Source organism: Sarcophilus harrisii, chromosome 2 (assembly GCF_902635505.1).
Source record: "Sarcophilus harrisii chromosome 2, mSarHar1.11, whole genome shotgun sequence".
NCBI classification, from domain to species: Eukaryota; Metazoa; Chordata; class Mammalia; order Dasyuromorphia; family Dasyuridae; genus Sarcophilus; species Sarcophilus harrisii.
Window position 1 is genome coordinate 207,287,275 of NC_045427.1, and position 20,762 is coordinate 207,308,036.

Genomic DNA, 20,762 nt, shown 5'->3' on the forward strand with positions numbered 1-20,762 from the left:
TGTAAAATGAGCTGGAGAAGGAAATGGCAAACCGCTTTTAATATCTTTGCCAAGAAAATCCCAAATATAATCACAATGAATTGAACTTAACTGAGCAAGAACAAAAAGGTGCAAACTTCAAGCACAGACACCTAGATAGATTTTAAACTCTTTGAAGTCAAAGACTATCTCATTTTTGTCTGTGTATCCCCAGTATCTAGTACAGTACTTTGCACCAAGGAGGCTCTTAAAGATACTTGTAAATTGGTTGATATTATGTATCCCCTTCCACTCTTTCCTAATAGAAAGGGAGAGGGGAACAGGGGATTTAATCATTGGTTAAAAAGTTATCAGGAATTCTCCAGCTAGAGCGCTTTATTGCTCCAGCTGTAACAGTTAATAACTAACTGGATAAGTGTTGAAATTGGCGTCAGAAAGTCGAGTTCAAATGCCGATTAAAACACATACTTTGTAAACGCGGGCAACCTCTCTCTGCCCGCAGTCCCGGTCGCACCCCCTGCTGTGACCACTTCTGGCTGGGCTGGGGGCGTCGAGGCCACACCTTCCAGTTTCCAACCAGACTCGCTTCCTTTCAGCGGCAGCCTTCCACCTCTCACACACTCCCAGTCTGCCACCCGGGGACGCTCGGAGCAGTCCCAGGGCAAGTTCCCGGCGGTCCGACCTTTGGCCACACTGGGAAGGCAGCCACGCGCCTGCATCTCTGATTGGTCGCCACCGTACCCGCCCCCAAGTCCATCCAATCGGCGGGCCTGGCGGCGCTCGAGGATTCCGGAAGCACGGGGTAGTGGTGGTGGCCGTGGTCCCTAACAGCTGTCCCCGGGCGCTCGGCGCCATGAGAGGCCTGGGGCCCGGCCTGTCAGCGCAAAAATTCCTGCGGCTGCGGCTCAGGTCCAGGTTCCTGACCCGGCCACGGCCGCGACGGTTTGGGGCCCCTGGAGCCACCCTAGAGCGGGCTATGGATGAACTGCTGGGCCGCACCGTGCCGCAAGCCCCGGCCTATGAACTCCGGGAGAAGACGCCGGCCCCCGCCGAGAGTCAATGCGCGGACTTCATGCGTTTCTACGGCAGCCTGGAGGGCGCGAGCCAGCGAGCCGAGCTGCTGAGCCGCCTGGCGCGGGGCTTCGGCGTGGACCACGGACAGGTGGCGGAACATAGCGCGGGCGTGCTGCGCCTCGGGGCGGCCGTGGGGGCCGCGCCGGGCCCGCCGCCGGGTCCCGGAGTCTCCTCGTTGCCCGCGCCTGCTCCGCGAGAGCCCGGCGCCCTCCTCCACGCGGAGGATCGGCTCCGCTACGCTCTGGTCCCGCGCTACCGCGGCCTCTTCCAGCATATCAGCAAGCTGGAGGGCGGAGTGCGCTTCCTGGTCCAGCTGCGCGCAGACCTGCTAGAGGCGCAAGCCCTGAAGATAGCCGAGGGGCCGCACGTCCGGGTAAGGGAGGACGCCGGCCCCGCCCGTCCGAGCCCCGGGGGTCAGCCCCAGAGGCTGCGGAAAGGGCCACGTACCGCGCGCTGGTCCTTCCCGGACCCATGGTCCCAGCCCTTTCCCTTTATCCTTCCCCGTTTCCCCTCTAGATCCAAGATTGGGCGTACACCGCCTCCTCCCGCCCACTGATGGGAATCAATAAACTAGCGGGTTCTGTGTTTGTTTTTTTAAAGCACCTACTGTGTTGAAAGCATTTAGGCAGTGGGAATTAAGTATGAAGGCAAAAACTGACACAACCCCTCTGCAGTTACGAACCCTGATGCGTAGTGCTTTATGTGTTCCGTTAAAATATACACTTATTTCTTCGGAGATAGAACCGAAAGTGACCCAACCATGCCGTCTGGTTCACAATACAGATAAGGAAACTGAGACCTAGTGAGACTTGGGCTTCGCTATTCTTTGGGCATCAGCAGTATCTGTTATGCTCTATGTTTTGTACTGACTAACAATGGCCTGGATTGTTGATCTAGCTCAGCCACCAATAAAGGTAGGAAAGAGAAGTCAATAATAAGCATTTGTTAAGTGCCATCTCTGTGACATATTGTCCAGTCATTCGTTTTTCAGTCATGTTTGATTCTGAGCCCATTTGGGATCTTGTTGGCAGATAATTCTCCAGCTCTTTTTACATTTGAGAAAACTTGAGACAAACAATGTTAATGCCCAGAGTCACATGGATGTGGCTCTGTTTGTACTCATGTCTTCCTGACCATGGGCCTGGAGCTCCATTCATTGAGCCAGCTAGCTGTGTGACATACATGGTGCTGTACTCTACACAAAAACAGAAACTAAAACATTCTACTTTGGAGTTCATTTCTGGAAAGAAACTACATATATACATATAAGTATATATAAGTACAAGTAATCTTAAAGAGGTACTAATAGTTGGGGCATGGGCATTGAACAGCCGAAGAGTTAAGTTGAGAAGAGAGCCAGCTATGGAAAAGCCTGTGAGGAGGTAGTACATTCCAGGCCTGGAGGGAGAACCTGAGCAAAGGCCTAGAGATGTGATCTTGAACCTGAAGGACAGGTATCAAACTTGTGATTTTGTTAGAATAAAGAAATCTTTAGGAGGGAAACTTGTACCAATGCAGTTCAGTATCTTTTCTGCAACTTAAGGGTCTTATAGAGTTTCATAGAGCACTGAGAGGTTATTACCCAGTCCCATATTGATGTCAGAGGCAGGATTTTAACCAGGATTCCTGACTCTAAGGTCAGCCCTCTCCAGAACGACTATGCCAGCTGCTCCTCAAGATTCCTGATGTTTTCTCAATATTGGAGGTCCCTGTGGTGTCATAGAACAAGAGCAAAGCTTTCAGAAATGAATGCCTAGGTGTGATGGCAAGAAGGTTGTGTGACATTAGGCAGGACACTTTATCTCTCTTGGGATTAAATAGAAAGATGAAACTAGATAATTTTTAAGGACTTTTGTAACACATTATACAATACTGAACTTCAGTCTTTGGGATAGAGCCAATCTGATATAATAGAAAACTGGCTTCATATCAAGTAGATTTAGTTTCAAGTCTCATTGCTAATATATTGGCCACATGAACCTGGGTACAATATTTAATCTATCCTATCAGTGCACTAGACTAATTCTTTAAAATTAAAAGTTCATTAGAAGAGAAGTTCAAACCTACGTTTTGTAGGTTGCTTATTCAGGAGCAATGGTGGCAGCTAAATAAAAACTTGTTAATTTGAGTAACTTTGGTTTTTCTTTCTGGAAAAAGATGACACCATTGAAAACAAACAAAAACTACCCAAACAGAGCAGAGTAATTCTCTTTTAATGTCAGTTATGGAATAACCAGTTGCCTGCACCTTTTTGACCAAAGTACAATGATATTTTGTAAAAACTTTTAGCAATGTGTTTTGATATGTAGCCTATACACTCTCACCTTTGAAAATCAGTGATGTAATTGAAAAAAATATCAGATGGCAGAATCAGAACTGTTCATCTTGAATCTTTCCTCAATCATTTATTTGATGTATAACCTTAACAAGTCATATTTTCTGATCCTTAGTTTCTGCAGTAAAATGGGATATTTTCTATGTTCTTATAACAGGATAATTGAAGCAGTCAAACAAAAATGACATCTAGAAATAAAATCCAGATAAACTATTTATATTCTTATACTTGATCAGGTGCACTTGGCCATTTGTTTATTCATTTATTTATTTTCACTTGAGTGAGAAACATGCCTTCCTAATGCATCTTGATAGTGTGTGAAAATGTTTATCTGTAGCTTTTTATTTTTTTACTTTTTAATTGTCTCCATATTTTGAGTCCTATGAAATTCAGAGAAGTCTCTTATAGTTAAAGAGTGATTATCATTAAGAAGTGACAAAAATGAATGATGATTGACATATTTATACTGATAGTTGTCTTGGGTTTTATATCTGTTCTTAAGATTTAGATTCAATCTTTCAATTCTTAACTTACCTACAAGCTATGATTTCTAATTCTGCCAATATGAGTTTGTTCCTTTATACTCAGTTGAGAACTAAAATTAAAATTAAGTATTTAAAAGTCTCTAGCCTACCTTCCATTCAAAGCTATACTGTAGCAGAAAAAGGCTTAAAATACAGGTAGCTCTTTTGAACTGCATACTTCCATCAGGCCTTTCCTTGGAAGATGGATATTTTTCTGGAATCACATACAGTGTTTTAACTGAAATCATGAATCTGGGCCTCACTTTTTATTCTTTCTGGGGTTATACGTAGAGAAAGGCATATAGCATATTGCCTGTACTGATATAAGGATATAATGTGAAAGTTAGCTTCTTTGTATATAGTATAAGTTAATCTTCATAAAATTTGCTTCTTGTAAAAAATAGAATGTAAGGGGGAGAAATCAAGTTAATTGAGGATCCAGACTCCTTGGATTTCAAAGATCAAGGTTATACCATTATATTAGTTATATTATTTAAATTCCCTGAGGCATGTTAAGTTTCTAACTTATATGAAAGTACAATGTTACTAAGTTCTCTGAAATTGTAAGTCATTACTCTCTTGTTCAAAACCCTTTACTGACTTTGTAATACTGCCCCCTTCCTCTTGTCCAAATTCCTCAGCTTGGCATTCAACAAATTGGCCTCAAATGACACTTTTAGTATTATTTCCCACAGTAAACCTATTTGCCAGCCAGACTGATCAACTCATTGTCCCCTGAAAATATTTCTATGAAAAGCTCATTTACCAATCTTTTCGTTTCTATTTTCTCCCCCTTCTAATTAATCCTTTAACTTATTATCAGATTAGTCTTTTTGATTCAGATAACTAACCATGTTATTTTTCTGCACAAAATACTTCATAGGCTTTCTGTTCCCTACGAAATAAAGTGCAGACTTCTTGTCATCACACTCAAGGTCATCATTACATGCTGTTCAATTACCTTGTCTCTCCCAACTTTTTTTTCAAATGGACTCCTTTCTTTATACTTTACACTCCAGTATGTACCAGTTCTCAAACTACTAAGCTTCTTCTCATGATGTGTCCCATGCTTGGAAAGTATTTCCTTTCTCTTCCCCATAGATCTCCCTCCTCCCAACAACAACAAAATCCCTGGGAGCTGCTTAATACTTCAAAAAACAAAAAAGTTTGCCAAGAAAACAGCAGTAACTAGTGATTTATATGCTTACTTTCTAATCTAAATGAAATCTTTATAATTATATTTCTAATTTTTACAATTTATAATTGAGGACATTCTCAATGAGTGATCATTAAGAAACAAACAAGTTTTCATAAGCAATAAACAACAATGAGCCATGTCTTTTCTTTCTCTCTCTCTCTCTCTCTCTCTCTCTCTCTCTCTCTCTCTCTCTCTCTCTCTCTCTCTCTCTTTGCTGAAGCAGTTGGTCACACAGCTAGGAAGTATTAAGTATCTGAGGCCGGAGTTGAACTGAGATTTGGCACTCTCCACTGAGCTATCTAACTGCCCCTACCATCTCTCAACTAACTGGACCATGTATTTGTTATTATCATGCAAGGTGGGCTTAAAGTTGAAAAGGAGCTGAATATGGTAGATTCACTTGGGGAACTTTCAGGATCTTTTACTGACCCCAACTAAACAAAGGCCTATCTTGTCAATACAAATTTATTCGCATTGCAATATGTCAGCCAAATATGGAATATCATGCTTCTAAAGAATTAAAGATAGATGCTGTATAGGAATGGTGCATAGAAAGTGTGAGTAGGCTACAACACCCAACCAGAAGCACCCATATAAGAACAAGAATAAAAGATGTCATCTAGGAATGGGTTTTCTGTAGGTCTCTGGTAAGCTGAGTTTTTAAGGGAGCTAAAGGAATTCAAAAGGAAGTAAGGAGGAAGAGCATTTTAGGCATGGAAGAAAAGGGGAAGAGATAGAGGGAATTTCATGACTAGGGAATAGTAATTTGGCCAGTTTTACTGAAACATCCAATGTTAGGGAGAGTAATATGGAATAAGTTGGAAATGTAAGTGGGCTTTTTTTTTTTCCCATGTCAGTGCTAAAATTGCCTTTTTGCAACTTTGGGTCTTGTTCACAAGAAGATTTAGTTTGCTTTTATGTTCAAGTATAAACTTTGCTATGTAGAGCCATTCACAGTCTGATGACCAATTACATTTTTAATTTATTCCGTATTACTCTCTTTTCTTTATATTCCTTGTGTAATGTTAGGTGGTACTTAATAAATGCTTGTTGAATTAGGTTAAATTTTGAAGGAATTTGGACTGGATTGCCCCTCTCACTTTATAGCTCAAAAATTTATTAAATATTCATAAACATATACAAGAGCTTTACTATAGTAGAGGCTTGTATTTAATTTGTGAATAATGGATGCATCTTAGATCCCATGTCAAAAGAGAATAGTATCATAACATTAGAAGGACCATTTTCTTTGGAATGAGAGGTTCTGCATTCAAATTCTATCTCTGACACTATCTATCAGACCTTAGGCAAATCATTTCCCTGGGCCTCAGTTTGTTCATCTGTAAAATGAAAGGGTTGGATGGGATGATTTCTGAGATTACTTCCATCTCAGAGAAGATGGTCCTCTTAGACATAACTGGTAATTGACACTATTTTGCTTATAAAATTGCTTAAGTGTCATCATAGCACTTTGGAAGAAGGGGATTCCTTAAATTGGATCCTATTTCTTCCATTTACTACATTGTGATGCCGTACAAATTACTTAACCTTTCCAAGTTTCCTGGTCTGTGAAAGTGAGGAGATTGGGTTAGATGACTTCTAAGGTTCCTTCCAATTCTAAGTCTATGATCCTTAGATATTCTCCATGACTTGAACTACCTTTTCTTTCCTGTTGAAATTGTTAAATAAGTAAGTTACATTTAGTTCTACTGATTTTGCTACCACAATAGATTTTACTTTTGTCTTCTCCACTCCTATTGCAACTATCCTGATTAAAGATCTTTTCATCTTCTAATTATCCTTCCCATTCTGTTTTCCCTGTTCTCTAATCTGTGCTTCATATTTTTGCTAAAGAAATTTTCACAATACTGACATTGATCAATAACATTAAGTGGCTCCCCATTTCTTAAAGGATAAAGTAGAAATAGAATTTTTTTCTTGTAATCATAATTTGATTCCAATATTTTACTTTCCTTTTATATCCTACTTTCTCTAGTATTACTTTATGGTCCAACTGGACTATTCAACATCTCTCTTTTTTTTTAAATCTTGCCAGTTGAATGACTTTGCTTATACTGCTTCTCATGCCTCAAATGAACTATACAGCTTCCTATTTTCCTCCTCTTTCCCTCACAACCTCCCCCCTCCTCCAAAAAACAAACTAAAACAGAAAAATTAACTCTTTATGTTAAAATCTCTTCAATGCATCTAGATCTAATTAAAGTGCCACTTCTTCCAAGAAACTTGCTGGTAATAACCTTGTCCTCAGATTTCTTATAGTGCTTGGTTTTTGTTTAGTATTTCTTTTGTATGTTTTCATATTATGTCACCACTTAATTTTTATATATTCTGCTTCATGTTATAGTAATTTGTATATATATAAATTGTGAACTCCCAGATAGCCAGGATTATATTTTAATATATGTGCTAATTGCATCAGGTCATGATACTATGTTGTTTAAAAAAAGAAAAAAAAAAAAAAAAACCTTGTTGAATTGAATCAAGTCTTTTTTTTTTTTTTTTTTTTTTTTTTTTTTTTTTTTGGCTGAGACAGTTGGGGTTAAGTGACTTGCTCAGGATCACACAGCTAAGAACACAGATTTGAACTCAGATCTGAACTCAGATCCTTCTGACTTTAGGGGTGGTGCTCTCTCCACTGTGCCACTTAGCTGCCCCAGCTCTTTTCTTAAAATAGGCTTGTTATTGTTGTTGGAATATCCTCTATCCTGGAGATCAGAGGATTTTGGGACATTTGTAAATAGAAAGTGTATTTTTTTTTCCAGTTTGTGAATCTCTATATATCTCAAAATAACTTAGCACTAGGATATTAGATCCATTAGAAGTAGGTCTGTGATTTCATGACATATAAATGGATAGTTATAAGATTTTTGATTGGACTAAAGATATTTTGGAATTTGTATATTGTGCTTACATGGAGCTACTATGGGAAAGGGTTATAGTTTTTTTGATATAAAAAAGGTGTCAAGATGCGTTGAGAACAAAAATTGTATCCATATGCAAATAATTTTTTATTGTTAAAAGGGAATATTATGTTTTCTACAAACGGTATGAAATATACTTTTTGGATGAGAAAAGAGTCCTATTTTATTATTCCTTGGATATCATAATCTGTCTAAAATTAAAAGAAAGAAAAAACTTTCATTGTATCTGCTGATGACTCAGAGATAAGATCAGATACTTGAATAAGCAGATATTTAGGTGACTGAGTCAGTAAAGGGTGGAGGTTTCCAAAGAATAGAGCTTTATATTTAAGTAGAAAGGTGAGAGAATTACAAGTAGAAGTATCAAGTATCAATTACATATAGAAAAATCTACAAGTTAGGTCTCTTATGGGAGGGGAAGAGGGAAATTAATTTTACAAAAACACAGAAATAAAAAGGACTAATTTATGTGGCTATGCACCTGGTTATATGCAAAGAAATTATCTTTTGATTGCAATAGAAAGAGCCTGTAGAATCTGGTGCTGTTTGTAAGAGAGTTCACTTCAGATTCTGGCTGATGCTATAACTAAAAAAGGATTTTCCTTGCATTTCCTTTATACAACAACATGATCTCTATGTGTCTTTCAACTCTTAATATTGTTTTATTCTGTTCCTTAGAATAAACTTTTATAGTTGAATGGGGCCTCATAGGTCATCTAGTCCAAACCCCTTATTTTAAAGATAAGGCAAATCCTGGCTTTGCCCGAGGTTTCATAACTACTCACTAAACTCTCGAATTCTGGTCATTTCCTATTCTACTATATTGCATTGCCCTTTTGGACTAATTTTGGAAGAGTTGGGGAGTGGTGAAATGGGTAGGTGTTAACTTCAGCCTGTTTTAGGGAGAAGAGATTTTTATGGGTTAAGAAGGTCAATTCTAAAATAAGTTACACCTAGTATCTCTAATTCTCTCTTAGTCTCAGTAGATATTGAAGTGGCCCTCTCCTATTCCAAAGGAACCTTCCCATTTGTGTTCTCAGTTTCATTCTATCCATCGAATCTCTAGCATCTTGTGCTATCAGTCATTCTCAAAACATTCATGAATTGCAGAGGCCCATCTACTGACATTCATGTCAGCAATGTATGGAATAGCACAAACTTCGTAAAATGAAAAAATGGCTATCATGCAATAAAACATGTTACATAGTAAGTATAAATAAACCACAATATGTAACCAGTATACAATTTCAAAGAAAAGAAGTTTAAAATGTCATCAAAGAATTATATGATAGAGGGAAAAAAAGATACACTGATCTGGAGCAAACATGGGGTAACCAGTGAATAATGAAAATGTTTTATTGGTACCCTTGTGATATCAGGGGAAAAAAAGTTAAAAAAAAAAAAAAAGGCCTTTATTGGATTGAATAGATTCCCTTTTAGTGAAATGGAAGGATGTGAAAAAGAGTTGTACAGGATTGTCAAGCTTAGATTGATTATAATCTGTGTCATTAGAGCAGATTTCCAAATTGATAGTCAAAGGGTGGCTTCATTAGTGTATTTATAGTCAGTAACCTCTCTATTAGATCTGTGTCCTCAAATAACTTAGTGACATTTAAAAACTTTTATCTGTTAAGCACAGTGTACATAAATACTTCAGTAAATTTTCATTTGGATCACCATATAAACAGACTTAAGCTAATAATAAGTTAAAATCTTACTCAGCTAGATGTTCCTGAATAGAAGTTTAGATTTGGAAAACATTTTGAAGGACAAAGGATTTAACAGGGAAGCAAACTTAGTTGACAACTTGCTTTATGTGTGGTATAAGTGTTGTGCAGGTTGATGGAGCTGAAGAAGAATTTTACCCCCTCTAATTTTGCTTAGGGCAGATGTTCTTTATTTGAGGTCCTTGAACTTAAAAAAAAGAAATAACTGTATTTCAAAATAATTGGTTTCTTTTGTGGTCCTGCATATTTTGTTTTATGTATTAAAATAATTATTCTGATAAGGGGTCCATATGTGCCACCAGACTGCCAAAGTGGGCCATGACATAAAAATAGAAGAAGAACCTCAGTATTGGAGCCTTATTGCCTAAAGTAGGAACATTTCTCTTTTCTTGTGATAGGAAAGAGCTTCATATTTCGCGTGATAATTAAAAGGACCAAAATAAGACCTCTAAGCTTCAGACCCTAGTTAAAAATTTGGCAAAGTAATTGAAAAGTTAAGACTTTCATTGAAATTTTACTGACAGAAAAAGAATCCTTTTCTCTGGTGTTCTGCTCTAGTAGTTTCAACCAAGTACAAAAATGACTACTGATTTCTTAGAACCAGCACTGAACCAAATTAAGTACTGAGGAGATCTTCACTAGAAGATTGGTCACAATGAAAATAAAAGAGTGGAAGAAACCTTAGAAGTCAGCTAGGTTTAATTACCTTTTGTTATAGATTAGGAAACTGAGGTTTTAAGAAGTTGTCTTAAATGAGGTCACATAGGTAGTAAGCAAAGATAGAATCCTCTGACTCCAGTCTGTGTTCTTCCTGTTATAACATCTTCTATCAGTTGTTTATTGGGACATAGCTTTTTGGTCCAGTACAATTTATCAGACAGATATGAATTTTAAAATGGCACTCAATACTATTTGCCTTCCTTCTTTTAAGAAGTAACAAAAAAGTAGACAGGAAGTACCATAAATCTAAATAATAAAGACCATAATAATTAGTATTTATGTACCATTTAAACTTTTCCAAAATATTTTATTTACATCTGTTAACTCGTTTAACTTTCCTGTGGGGGAGGGAAAAGAGAGATGGGAAGGGAAAGGACAAGCATTTATTGTGTCTATTATGTTCCAGGCACTGTGATAAGCATTTAATAAATATTATCTCATTTGATATGTTATCTCATCAATGTGGGTGCTTTCTCCAAAGAAAAAAATGGCAATCCATCCAAGTCTTCTTTTCCATTACATTTCTTATCCACACCACGGAGAATCAATGTAGTTATTCAGAAGTATAATTTAATATTCTTAATTATATAAGCATATATCTGGCCTCAAAATAGATATTTATAAATATTTTTGTTACAAACTCTTTGTTTCATCAATGACAATTAGAGGGACTCCATATATATATCATATGGAGGATCTCTACCAACAAAATTCTTGTTATGCTAAGTAAGAAAGTATAAATAGTTTTAAATAAAAAACTAAGAAAAACAAGGGACCAAACCTTTACAGAGGTGATCTGTGCCGGCACAGATATAATTTTAGAAGCATTAAATCAATTTTCAATACATAGTGTGTCCCCAAAGTCTCAATTCAGTATTTGATAAATGAGACTATTCTAAAGGATTTGAAAAAAATCATAAGCTTTATCCCACCCCAAAATGACAACCAAGAAAATATAAATAATTATTGACTTATATATGAATCTGTCAATTGACCTGTTTCTTACCTTTTCAAAAACTTTTGAGAATAATCTACTCATGTATCAAGAATAATAGCGATGGAGGTTTGAGAAAGGAACCAACTTGATTTTACAGACATATTTATAGTCACACAATTGCCTGAAGAGTATAGAAGATAACAAGATCTCATTATTGAGATTATTTGTTTTTTAATGACTACAAAAGTATGTTAATTGAGGAGAGAAAAGAGGAGCCTTAAAAATTTTCCTCCAATAAGATTCTACCCTATCTCTATCAAAATTATGAAACATTTAAAAGGCATTATTTTGTTTGACAACTATCTGATTGTAACTGTCATTTGAGATTTTTAAACATGGAAGTAACTGCACAAAGGGGCAAGCAGGTTGCGTAGTGGATAGAACATCTAGCCTGGAATCAGATCTGGCTTCAGACACTTACAGGCTTTGTGACTCTGGGCAAGTCACTTAACTGCCTCAGTTTCCTTATATGTACAATAAGTTGTAAAGAGAAATGTTAAACCACTATAGTATCTTTGAGAAGAAAACCCCAAATGACGAGTCACAAAGAGTCAGACACAACTGAAATGACTGAACAATAAATTGGATGAAGATAGTTGCCACTATCATGGAAACTATCTTGTAGAGAACAAATGGGAAGGAACTATTCTCTGTACATGGTAAGGTTCTATAGATTTGTTTGCAGATGACATGGCACAATATGCTGGCTGCATCAAGCCTCAAATTTGGTAGAATTTCTTAAAAGAGATTTATAACCATCTAAAAGAAGTTGACTTATTAATAAAGGTAAAATCAAGTGGCTAAAGAATGTCTGTTGTCTCAGATTGGTTAGACAGTTGGAATGCCAAGCAAGGTTGCTAATTCATCATCTTAAATCCAAAAGAAAATTAACCAGAATTGGACAGAAAGCCTAGTCTTCTGAAAAAGCTCTGTAAGAAATGCAAATTAAGACAACTCTGAGATACCACTACACACCTGTCAGATTAGCTAGAATGATAGGGAAAGATAATGCGGAATGTTGGAGGGGATGTGGGAAAACAGGGACACTGATACATTGTTGGTGGAATTGTGAACACATCCAGCCATTCTGTCGAGCAGTTTGGAACTATGCTCAAAAAGATACCAAACTGTGCATACCCTTTGATCCAGCAGTGTTTCTACTGGGCTTATATCCCAAAGAGATACTAAAGAAGGGAAAGGGACCTGTATGTGCACGAATGTTTGTGGCAGCCCTGTTTGTAGTGTCTAGAAACTGGAAAATGAATGGATGCCCATCAATTGGAGAATGGTTGAGTAAACTGTGGTATATGAATGTTATGGAATATTACTGTTCTGTAAGAAATGACCAGCAGGATGAATACAGAGAGGATTGGTGAGACTTACATGAACTGATACTAAGTGAAATGAGCAGAACCAGGAGATATATGTCAACAACGATAATTGTATGAAGATGTATTCTGATGGAAGTGGATTTCTTCAACAAAGAGATCTGACTCAGTTTCAATTGATCAAGGATGGACAGAAGCAGCTACATCCAAAGAAAGAACACTGGGAAAGAATGTAAACTGTTTGCATTTTTGTTTTTCTTCCCAGTTATTTATACCTTCTGAATCCAATTCTCCCTGTGCAACAAGAGAACTGTTCGGTTCTGCACACATATATTGTACCTAGGATATACTGTAACCTATTTAACATGTATAGGACTGCTTGCCATCTAGGGGAGGGAGTGGAGGGAGGAAGGGAGGGGAGAAATCGGAACAGAAGTGAGTGCAAGGGATAATATTGTAAAAAATTACCCTGGCATGGGTTCTGTCAATAAAAAGTATTAAAAAAAAAAAAAAAAAAAAGAAAAGAAAAGAAAAAGCTCTGTAGCTACCAGTGATTAATCCAATTTACCCATATTGTGTGTGAGACACTGTGCCATGCACTAGGGATACAAAGGCAAAAATGAAACAATACTTACTTTGAGGAAGATTATATTTTATAGGAGGAGACAATGCACACATTTATAATTTTATTAGTAGAAGGTAGTTTGAAGAAGGGATCACTAGTAGCTGGCAGAACGAAGAAAGGTCTCATGTAGAAGGTAGCTTTTGAGCTGGTCTTTGAAAGAAATTGGGGATTCTAAGAAGCAAGAGATAAAAAAAAATAAGAGTGAATTCCAGGGTTATGGGATAGCATATGCAAAGGCATAAAGACAGAAAATATTGTATGTGAGAGACAGCAAATTATCTTTCTGGTCAGTTTGGCTAAATGAAAGATATGAAAGTAATATATTAAGATAGTTTGAAGGCAAGTTGCAAAGGATTTATTTAAAACTCTTTTTTATTTAAATTATTTAATTTATATATTTTTTTACTTATTTAAAACATTTAGTTTAAAGATCCAGAGAATATAAAAAAATTTTATGAAGACTCTCCAAGGAAAGATTTAGAAAAGAAAATAGATAAGAGTTGCATAATATGAGAAGGTTCAGAGGATTGCCATTTTATTCTTTGGAGGGAACACCCACTCTGATGAGATAATAAATCAAATGAGATAATAATATACAGTGCTTAGTGTAGCTCCTGTCACGTTGTGTGCATTTAGAAAATATTTCTTTCCTTCCCTACTTTCGATTCCCTTCCCCATAGGAGGGTTAAATGAGTTAACATATACAAAGGTCTATGGAAAGTTAAATGATTGTCTGCTATCATTATTTCCATTTCCTAAGCATTTGGAGATAATATTGTATCAAGGGAACTTTCTATCTTCAAAAGGAGAGCCAGCTGGCCTACTGTGGTATCTGTGTTAACAGAATTGGCAGAGGAATGCATAATGAACCTTGTGGAATTCTGTGATCTAAAAGCCAAAACAAGGTTTAGTATCACCAGATATAACTAATTGTGTTTTTGAACCCTGGTAATGATAATAAATAAAGAATAATACCTTGATTTGCCAAGTGACACTTGTTTCCCAGGAATTTTATTGAATTCTGAAACTTTAAATGCCATCTTGAAGAACTCTTTTAAATGTTAGAATTAAGTAGTGGATTATTGTAACCTTTAACCTAAATTCTAAATAAGAACTGGTTCTTATGTGTCAGCATCTCATTTTCTGTTTTTAGTCTATAACTGAAGATACATTTTGAAAAGTGACCCAGACTGTTTTTTCTTCAACTGTCTAAAAAAAGAGAAAGTAGAAATTTTTATAGTAAAGATGTAAGTATGTGTCAGCATTAGCCAGTAGCATAATTAGCAGTTCCTATATAAAGCTCAGTTAGTCTACTCTCAATTGTCTTATGTAATATCTTATTTTTCTAACCTGTCACTGATTTTTATCATAGTTATAATTTATATTGCCTAGAAATTAGTCTTCCTCATTTCTCTCTTTTTCACAGTCCCACAAAATCTTATAAATTTCCCCTTCCCAGATATTGCAGTATATCCATTCTGATTAGGACTATGTTAAGATGAGTATTCTTCCTCAAAATTGGAAGTGGGTTTTTTATAAAAGGGAACTAAAGGGTACTGAAATTCTTATTTAGGTATTCATCCCCCTTTTAGAGTGAAAGACCATTTAATTTAATGTCATGTAGGAATTGATGTCCATGATAACTTGGATATGCTAAAGTTCTTTGAAAGCTTTGGATCCATTAAAGAAAATTTGGAAAAATATATATTTTCTTTATTCTTTCTCCTTCATGATATAAGGGCAAACATAGTGAGATTCAGGTAATTAAATTCTTAATTACTCAGAGTATTCGCTTGAAAAATAAAGAGAAGTGGTACACTATAACTCTGCTGTAATCTGAAATTCTTAAAGGAAAGGTAGAAAGTTAGGGAAAGACAAACGTGACCTGCTTTGTTAATCCAGCAGCCCTTTAATCTTTAACAGGAGTAGGAAATCTTTTTTTCTTGCTAGTGCCATTTGAATATTTATAACATCATTAGTGTGCCACACAAAATGATCAACCTATAGAAACTCAAGCAGTGCGAGGTTGTTGTATCTAGCTTTCAGCTTAAGATCGTCCATGGTACCTTAGCAAATGATTTTGTGGACCTTATACAACCTTCGGACTGAATGTTACTCATCCCAATCTATAAAGTAAATGTTATTTTGTTTTAAATAAAGTTCACCATAATATAATAAATCCAAATAAATATAATTAATGTTTTTTAAAAATAAAGGAAACAAGTCTATATAGTTAAGGCTATTTTCCTACTATAAATCAGATTTAAAAAATAAATAAATAGAACCATCTGGTAACAAATTCAGGGTTAGGTTAAAAGGACAAATTAGTAAAACCAGATCCTCCTGTACATAATTTCACTGATCCCCAGAGCCTTTAGGCACCCTTTCTTAATATCCTGAGGAAAATAACAGCAGTACATCTGAAAGCCTAATGAAGAATCTTTTCCCTCTACTTTTCTTGTCCAGACCTATTTACATTTACAGATTCTTTTTTTAATGTAAATCACAAAATAGAAAACACATCAATTTAAGCTCCAAAAAAATCTCCAAGGTCAGAGTAACATCAAATATTTTCACTACTGTACTACATATTTTGGCCACAGTTTTCCCCAAAACAATAGAAAATGATTGACTCTTCCTAGTAATGGGCATTTGCAGTTTATTTTGTTAAGAATTTTTTTGAAATTTTTCTTATTCTGAACTTAAACCCTAAATAAAATACTATTTCCACATGTGTTTGTATGTGTATATGTGTGTGCATATATAAATAAAATAGGCTTTTATATAAAATTGCAAATGTCTATTCTATGTAACTTCATTTCTTTTTAAATCTAAAACTTCATCATAAAACTTTCAAAATTGTCATGTCTCTCCATGATTTTTACTGATCTTCCATCTATTCCTTTGAGTGTGTATTTATAAAAATATTTCAGTGATCTTCTTTTTTCTTTTACTATTTCTTTTTACTATAATAAAATAATAAAAGTTCTCTAACAAATATGAATAGTAAAGAAAAATATCCCTACAGTGGCCATAGGATTATATATTCAGTAGCATATCTTCTGCATCTTGATCCATCACTTTTCTGAAAGACAGTGCTAAGCAACATATTTCTGAGGTAATATTACATTTTTTCAAAGTTATTTTTCTTTGTGATTTAGTTATTGTTCTCTTTAGTATGCTTACTTTATATCAATTCATACAAACCTTCTCAAGTTTTTCTGAAACCAGAATTTTCTTTCTTTATTATTCTTCTGCTTGTTTTTCTCTTATACTCTTAACCCTCTGGCCCCTAAGATCTTACTTTATCATCAAGCTGAAGCTGTCCACTCCAGTATTACCAATGATCTCTCTTAATTGCTTAATCTAATGACCTTTTCTCAATCCTTTTCTGATCCTTTTTGCTCTCTCTGCATAATATAAGACTATGGAACGTCTTCTCTTGGAATCTCCTCTTAATAAGTTTTTAAAACAGGATTCCTGATTTTCCTTTTCTCCATCTGACCATTTCTCAGTTATTCATCCATGTAATGCCTCTGATTTTAGATGTCCTCCAGATCTGCTAAAAAGGCAACAAGAGATGTTCAGTAATGCTGAAACCAGGTAATGAAAGGCTTTAAATGCTAAGAATAAAAGATTGTACTTGATCAAAAAGGAATATCACTTTAGCAACTTTAAACTCTAGGCCTCAATTTTGATGGTTGGACTAGATGACTTCTTAGGAACCCTTCTAGCTACCTCTAAGTCATGACTCCATGTACCTAATTCCATCCTGCTAGAAATAATTTTCACCTAATTAATCTTATCTCAGCTTTTTTGAATTTAAAATTTTTATCAGTTATATTTGTTTCATATGTAGTAACATCATCATTCAGAAGCCAGTTCTTGAAGAATATGTTTTAGAGAATTACCTTAGTATAGAATTTTAGATCTTCTCAGTTTTTGGCATTTCTTTTTGGTGTCTGAATTTACTGTTGTTGAATGTTTTTTCTCTCTTTTGCTTTCCTGTTCTTCATTCCCATTCTCTCCTGGATTTTGCTTTTTTTTTTTCCAAGAGACTTGCATTCATGATTTCTCTCTGCTTATTTCTGTATGGTTCTTTTTCCTTCTCTCTGCTTGAATCATTACTCTGTTATCCATCATTCTCAACTGATCCTTACAACAAATACAGACAGCAAACAAAACTGTTAAAACTTATATTATTTTAAAGAATCAACTTTGTTTACAGTTTTATTTTAAACTGTTTAATTTCTTCTCACTTGATACCTATAGCAGTTGTGTGAGATTATACTACAAACATTATTATACTTGTTTTATTTAAAAAAATACCAACAATTTTTGGTAAAAAATACCAAAAAATACCAACTCTGGGCTTTGACTTGCCCAGAGCCACATATCTAAGAATTTCTGAAGTCAGAATTTAACCTAGATATTACAGTGATAAATCTTATTATATCATATACTTTTCTTTTAAATTACATTTAAATGTATTTAAATACTCTAGCTCTAATTTCCAAACAAGAATTATGTTAGGAAAAATAGTTTAATGTCCTCTTGTCATATGTTCAGACAAGCAACTTCCATGATTTGATGACCAACATTCTTTGGCATGACCCACATTCTCATATGCACTGAATGATACTGACTCTAATTTAATGGCCTAAATTTATTTATTGCTAGTCTCTTCTTTTCAGGAAATGAATGGGGTACTGAAGAACATGCTCTCCGATTGGTTTTCTACAGGATTTTTAAACCTGGAGCGTGTAACCTGGCACTCACCTTGCGAAGTACTACAAAAAATCAGTGAGTAAGTATCAAAAATTTCTATTTCTGATACCTTGATTAGTTCAGATAAAGGTAAAGCTAACTTCAAAATATATGTTTCTGTAATATGCCCAATAAAAGCAATTAACAGAATGTCTATACATAGTATAAATAGATCATGTGAAAGGGAAAGAAGTTAATCAATAGAAATAAATTTATTAAAATATATAATATACATAATTATATATGTACATATACATGCATACATACATACATACACACAGACACACACACACACACAGAAAGAATATTTTGTTATTGGTTGGTTGGTTGGTAGATTGTTAGCCTTCATTCTTGAAGAAGACCAAAATGATAATATTTTATTAGAATCAATTTAGTGTGCCAATCATGGATGATCAGATTAATATAAGTCTAGAATATTCTGACACAAGTTAGACACAAATAGTATCTATGAAATTTGGGGTGGAATCTCTGACTTTGTGCATCTCACACATTTTTCTGAGTTAATTCAATTCTGCTTTAGTTATAGAGTACAGCACCTTCTCTGATGAGGGCATACCATTCTGGGCAGTCCAGTGTCAATGTCTCCCATGTTGTAAATTAATTCTAAAATTCTTAAGAGAGACCTTGAGAGTATCCTCTTACCACTTTTTTCTGACCACCTCATTAATTAGTGCTTGTCCTGTGTGAGTTCTTCATAAAATAACCTTTTTTGCAAGCATACATTTAACATTTGAACAATGTGGCTCACCCAAGAGAATTGTGCTCTCTGCAGTAGACTTTGAATGTTTCACTTATATTCAGTTTACATATGAATCAAAAGACATCACTATACTATATTACTGTTTCTACCTATCTCATAGTCCTGCTGGGTGTGAGACAAAGCAGCAGATGCGGATACACTGGGAGCTGCAGTCACAATACTGTTCACAGTTGGCTTTCATAGGATCATCTTCTTACTGGTAACAGCAGTAGGATTCAGTAGCCCCCTAGATGACTGAGCAGGCTTTTAATGATTGTACTGCTCATCTCCAGGTATGAAGAAGGGGCTAGAAAAGGTACCCTAAAAATTGCTTACCCAAAGCTGGCTTGATCACTGCAGCAGGTAGGGATCCCACCCACGGTTTAAACACACACACACACACACACACACACACACACACACACACACACAAATTTGTGCAAAGCTAATTCTGCTCATCACTGGAACATGAAATGTGTATATACTTATAGACAACACAAAATCCGGTAGACCTGAAAGACAAGCAGCTCTTTTTGCAAGAGCATCTTGGTGCAGCTATCACATTCAAATAGAAACCCTGAGTGAAACAAGGTTGACCAGTGAAGGCCAGTTTACTGAAGTAGGAGTTGGATACACATTTTTCTGGAGTGGCTATAGTGAAGAGGAGCACTGTGAAGCTGGTGTAGGTTTTACAATAAAAACTAGTATTAAAAAAAAAAAAAAAAAAAAAAAAAAAAAAAAAAAAAAAAAAAAAAAAGCTTATATGCATTCCAAAGGGAGTAAATGACAGGCTCATGACAATGCAATTACCACTTTCAGAAAAACGCCATACCACCATCATCAGGGCCTGTGCTCCCACCATGACAAACCCTGATGAGGTCAAAGAAAAATTTTATGAAGACCTGGAGACCCTTATCATCAATGTACCAAAAGAGGACAAGCTTATAATTCTGGGTGACTTTAATGCTAGAGTTGGCTCAGATTACCAGACATGCAGGGAGTCCTTGGAAATAATCACAGCAATGGTCACTTACTACTGAAGACTTGTGCATCTCATGACCTTCTAATATATATGTAAGAAACCGTATGTATATAAATATTCAAAGCTAAAAATGATCACCTTTTGATATGGCTTTTTAAGAAAGGAACACTATTTTGTAAAATCTATAAGTATTCATTGAATTGAACAGGGAATCCCAAAAGTCTTAGTAAATGAAGTCAAAATTTCATTATTATATATGTAGGCATATATACAATATATATTGGCTCTCAAAATGAAATTTCATGTAATGCTACAATTTTTCTCTTACCCAAAATTATGTATAATTTTGCTATACTGAACTGTAGTAAAATACAATTGTTGCAAATTTAAATTTATAGAATTTTGTCAGTTATTAAATCTAGAAGGAATCTGAGAGATCATCTAGTCCAGTGTTCTGAAATAAAATCAGGGAAAATTCTGCCAAAATAAAAATTAAAGGATTGAAAGACAAATGATCATAGTATTTAAAAATCAGCTTTAAAATGTATTTTACTGCAAAGAATAAAAAGAGATTATGGTAGTTATAGCTATGGCTATATGGAATTCTAAAAATTATACTAACCAAAAATGCTCACTGCACATATTCCAAAAAGTAAAGTCAATCTGAATGATTGCCCAGATAAAATTCAAGGAATTAAAAAGATAAACACCTAAAGAATTAGAAATTACTTCCAAAAATGGGTTTTACTATAAAGGTAAAGAGAGAATTTTGTTGATTACTATATTTGCATAGATTTCTATATT

The 20,762-nt window shown here is 35.5% G+C and overlaps 1 protein-coding gene across 1 annotated transcript in view; it reads left to right on the forward strand.

Moving 5' to 3' along the window:
* Nucleotides 1-631: 631 nt before the first annotated feature.
* MLYCD (malonyl-CoA decarboxylase) overlaps nucleotides 632-20,762 on the forward strand; it is a 30,746-nt gene continuing 10,615 nt past the window's right edge. The window contains exons 1-2 of the mRNA XM_031951289.1: nucleotides 632-1,426; nucleotides 18,144-18,256. Of these exons, the coding sequence (XP_031807149.1) occupies nucleotides 833-1,426; nucleotides 18,144-18,256 (707 nt within the window). The 5' untranslated portion in view covers nucleotides 632-832. The remainder of the gene's footprint in view (nucleotides 1,427-18,143; nucleotides 18,257-20,762) is intronic.